General features: G+C 45.7%; 1 protein-coding gene across 1 annotated transcript; it reads right to left on the reverse strand.

Moving 5' to 3' along the window:
• Nucleotides 1–1,630: 1,630 nt before the first annotated feature.
• On the reverse strand, nucleotides 1,631–2,608 carry MAS1 (MAS1 proto-oncogene, G protein-coupled receptor; the record flags this gene model as incomplete). The annotated part of the gene is made up of 1 exon (XM_082855377.1): nucleotides 1,631–2,608. One exon carries the CDS (start codon nucleotides 2,606–2,608, stop codon nucleotides 1,631–1,633), a length of 978 nt encoding a protein of 325 aa, XP_082711503.1.
• Between the last annotated feature and the right edge of the window lie 2,663 nt (nucleotides 2,609–5,271).

Genomic DNA, 5,271 nt, shown 5'->3' on the forward strand with positions numbered 1-5,271 from the left:
AAGCTGCCTTGTTTCTGAATCAGATGTCATCACCCACTGAAAAGCCTCCTGCCTCCAAGTTTGGCTGGGTGGGAAAGCCTTGCGCATCGCTCCCAGCGAGGCTGGCCCCATGGTTACAGGCGACCGTTTCCTGCAAAGGAAGAAGATGGAGCAGAAACAGGTGGTAACAGAGAACCATTTCATCATGGCTTCTCTGAACCTTCGGAGACCCACAGTTATATAAATATTACTGAGCTGATTTATGGGTGTGAACATTTTACTCCCCCAGAGTCACATGAAGCATCGCCATTTTCGTGGGACGTCCCGAAGAGGCAGCAGGAAACCAAACACAGCAACGTAGTCTATAAGCTACGATGGGTTTCCCAGCTAAAATCTGGGACATCGTGCCTGAAGGTACAGACACAAGTCACGGCAGGCGAGCAGCAGGGCACTGAGATGCCAATGAAACCCTGCAAAGATCTGTCTTGGGAGAAATGTCCGGGTTCCCTCCGAGATATGACCACACTCTCCTCAGCCCCTGCTGCTGAGCCTCCTTCCAGGAATGACAGAAGAATATGTTCAGGACCCTGTACCTGCCTGCAGGCGGGAACTTTGTGGCTATAAATACATCACCCACTTCATGGGGGCAGGGCGGGGCAGGGGGAGTGGTGAGCTTCCAAAAGCACAATCGCCCTCATGAACTCGTGAAGTAAGTTTCATTCATAAACATTTATATCCAGCAAAAGATTTCAAAACAGACTTTCTTTACATCGAGCATTCCCACAGAGGGAAGGGAAGCCGTGAGAAATTCCTCTACTGGCAGCCAAATGTTTTCCCTCACAACAGGAAATGACGCTCTAACACATGACGGTTGAGGGGTTAGAACATCTGCAGATGTTTGCTATAGAAGTGTTGTCCCATGAAACGTTCTCGTGTAGCAAACAGAAAGAACATTCAACATTTTAAAACATGTAACAATGTTTGTACACCATAGAGTTGTGTGTACACGTGTGTGTACGCATGTCTGTGTTTGTGTGTGTCTGTGCTTTACAGAACAGAAATGTGTATTTCTTCTCCCACTTAAAGGTATCAGAAAGACTGAGGTTTCTTAACACTGAGGTGTGCCAGATGCTTTGCATACCTCATGTTCTCGTTTCATCCTCACCACAAGCCCGGGAGGTATGGACTATTGCTGTTACCATTGTATACTGAGGAAATGAGGTCCCTGGTGGTTAAACCTGAGGTCACACCAGCAGCAAAGGACAGAGTCAGCCTGACTCCAAAACCCACGTTCTTCCCGCTATATGGCTTCACCTCCTCAAGGTCCATCAAATGCTTGTACCCTTTCCTGTACACACATGTAAACGTTCCTGCTGGAGTAATTTTTATAGTTTGTGGGAAAGTGCTACCAGGAGAGCTGAAGAGGAACAGAAGGAGATTTTTGAAAGCTACAGAAAGGATAGAGTTCCAACATGTATTGGGGCATTTCCAGAAGGTACAACGCAAGAGTACAGTCTCAGCATTAATTAGCATCTCATGCATATGGGGTAAGGTGTCCTATACCGTATTTAGGAGATATTCAGTTGCATCCCAAGCACAAACTATAGCTCGTCTGCGTCCCACTGTTTTTGTCCACAATTTCCTGCACCTGTCAGACGACAGTCTCTGTTTCAGTGGTGGTGGTGTGGTCTTCCGGGCGCCTGGGTTGCATCTCATCTTTGAGAGCCCTGGTCAGAACCACTTTTAAGGACTCCTTGAACCGCTTCTTCCTGCTGCTGCCCACGAAGAAGTAAATAAAAGGGTTGGCGCTGCTATTGATTGTAGAGAAGAGAAGAGAAATGTGGTGCAAGTTCCTGAACGTCGACCAATACTCATAATAGAGCAGGTAGAGGAGCCTCATGGGCATGGCGAAGATGAAGAATATGATGATGGAGACCGTGATGACAAGGTACAGCTTTGAGGAGTGGGATGCCCACGTATTCTTCCGAATCTTCACTACCAAGATGGTGCTGGACACCACCATGAGTGGAGTGAAGACCAGGAAGCTCAGAACGACTATGAAGACGATCACCGCCCTGCAGTCACTTCGGGATTGAGTCTGTCCTTCACTGTCAATGCACATGACGTATTCCATGGTGGTCACTAAGCAGGAAAGTGCCCACAGGAGGGCACAGACAAACGCTGACTGGTGCTTGGGGCGATGGCAGCGGTACCAGATGGGGTACAGGACGGACAGGCACCTCTCCACACTGATGGCTGTCAGCAGATACAGACCCGTGTTGTAGCCAAAGAGAAAGGTCACCGACAATGTGACGATTGTGTAGTAATAGCCGGAAGAGAGCTCGTAATCTAAAGCATAGTCGACAGACAGAATAAAAATGCAAAAGAGTAACGAGATGTCCGCAATAGACAAGTGGGTGATGTAGACGGTGAAGGGGTTTCTTCTCATCCGGAAGCAGAGGAACCAGAGGAGAATTCCATTCTCAACAAAGCCCAGTGGGGAAATGCTCATGATCACCCAGTGCACGATGGGAATTTCCCGACGCGGCTCTGCTACTGAGGTGTTCCCTCTGGTTGAGGCGTTCGAGGACTCCTCAGCAACAAATGATGTCCTGTTTGCCTCATCCATGAGGGGACCTCAGCCTGGGCTCTTCAGGTATTTTTCTGTAAATAAGTTTAAGAAAAAATCAAGGTTGATGAATTGCAGTAAAAGGGAGACTTCAGCTACGGATTATAACCTTCAAGTTATACAAAAAGTGTTTACTAGACTGTACAATTCTCTTTCCAACGAAGATAAAATTACACATTTTACTGAGAGGGAACTGATTGAATAATCTTTTTGGATCCCCCCAATAGCCTTTGTTTCTGTATTACTACTTGCTTGTGGTTCAGCACCAAAGGGGATCCACCAAAGCAAGAGGGTCAAATTCCTGGTGTCCGTATCTGGTCTGGCCCGAGCTTTCTGAGCGGTGTTTTGAAAACCATCTCATCTTCTGCGCCTTCATTTCCTGGCCTGAGAGACCAGGTTCATCACATCAAAATGCAATGACAAAATACATCTTTGGGCAACGCTGTTGTTGTCGCTTTTTAATGCATAAAGTACCGTAAGTGATGGGTGATTGGGAGGGTACCAATACTTTCAAAAAGTGTGAACAATTAGAAGGTATGTGTTTCATGTGGTTCAATAGGCGACCAATATTCAATATGGAAAAAGTATGTTCAGTAGGGTACCATTTTCAAAATGTGAACAATTAGAAGGTATGTGTTTCATGCGGTCTCAATATCTGTGACGAAGCTGTGCACCTACTCAGACCAGGTATGCCCTGCAAACCATCGCTGGGGAACAGATGGTGCATTTCAACAAGGTGTATTCATATCCTCGTGCTCCATAGGCCAGACCATGCGGCAAAACACTATTGACAGATACTAAACAAAGCACTAACCCAAAACCAATAAAAATGCTAAATATTTGAGACTGCAAAGCGAAGATTATCAGCCACTTTCCCTCACACTTTAGGAATTGCTAAATAAACATATGCAGGGCTCCCACCCTCTTCCTGTTATATAACAAATATACATAAGCCACTTCCACCACTGGGGAATGGAACCGGGAGGCGCCCACCGAGGTCATCTCCTTTGTTCCAACTCATGACGTCCTTGGCTTATTTTTTTTTTGGTGGTGGTAAAACATTGTTCTTTGCTTTTGGTCCTTCCAAAACAGGGTCCTATATGTGCAAAATAATTAACCTCTAGAAAGTTAATTTGTAGATAGATGCCTCTTCTGAACGAGCTCACCTGAGGCAGAACAGTACATAGACGTGATATTGTGTGAGCAGGTGGGCTGGTGAAAAGGCTAGTTTCCTCTCCGCTGTTTGATCCAGGAGCCCACAGAGGTCCCTGGCTTCACGGTCCTGAGACCCCTCTCCCCACTAACCCTTCCCTCAGCTGTTCTGATGACATCCTGGAAATTATTTTTACTGGAGCAGATTCTCCTTTTGTTTCATAATTAGATAAGGTATAGACCCCAGTACCCTTAGGAGCCAAACACAAGGACCGGAATTCACAATTCCATGGCATGGCTGAACAAAGAGCAGCTGTACAGACCAGACTTTATTTGAAGTTTGTAGGTAAGATAGCCATATTCCCCAAGTTCATCCACCAAATATTTTTCAGTGCCAACTTCAGGGCAGGCACCGTTTCTGGCACTGGGCTACAGCTGTGAATGAAACAAAGCATCAACCTCTTGGAGTTTATATTCCAGTGGGGAGGCAGCCAGTAACCAATAACTAATAACAACAGCAACAAACAAATAGAGGTCAGATTGTAATAAGCACCACAGAGAAAAGTAAAGCACAGACCACGGCGCAGACCAGAGTGTGGTTTTGGAGACAGTGAGACATGGTTGGATTCTGGATGCAATTTGAATTGCTAACAGGTGAGATATGAGTTACTGAAGGAAAAGAGAAGAGTTTGTAGCCACTTGCTGAATGGACAATGTGCAGGGAGAGCAGTTTGGGAGGGGCCATACAGAGCTTGGGAAGCTCATGCAACAGCCAGACGGAGCTGTCTCAAAGCATGTCGGGAGCTGGGGTGTGGGAGCAGATGTAGGCTGTGTGCAAACAGGTGAAATGTTACTCAGCCATAAAAAGGAATGAAACGGTGCCATTTGCAGAGACGCGGATGGACCTAGAGACAGTCTTACAGAGTGAAGTAAGTCAGAAAGAGAAAGACAAATACCGTATAATATCGCTTATATGTGGAATCTAGAAAAATGGTACAGGTGACCTTATTTGCAAAGGAGAAATAGAGACACATGTAGAGAACAAACGTATGGGTACCAAGGGGGGAGGGGGGTGGGATGAACTGGGAGACTGGGATTGACATATATACACTACTATGTATAAAATAGATAACTAATGAGAACCTACTGTATAGCACAGGGAACTCGATGCTCTGTGGTGACCTAAATGGGAAGGAAATCCAAAAATGAGGGGATATACATATATGTATAGCTGATTCACTTTGCTGTACAGCAGAGACCAACACAACATTGTAAAGCAACTATACTCCAATAAAGATGTTACAAATAAATAAAGATCATCATGCACAGGCACACACACACACAAAAACGAGGTGAAACGTAAAATCATGAGGCTAGATGAGATAACCTATGAAATGTGGGTCATTAAAAAGGAGCAGAGGTCCAAGGACTGAGCCTTGGAGCGTTTCAACGTTTAGAGCTTGGGGGAATGAAGAGAAGGAAGCAAAAGAAACTGAGAAGCTGGGAGCATA

This window comes from Leucopleurus acutus, assembly GCF_964270905.1.
Source record: "Leucopleurus acutus genome assembly, chromosome: 15".
Taxonomy (NCBI): domain Eukaryota; kingdom Metazoa; phylum Chordata; class Mammalia; order Artiodactyla; family Delphinidae; genus Leucopleurus; species Leucopleurus acutus.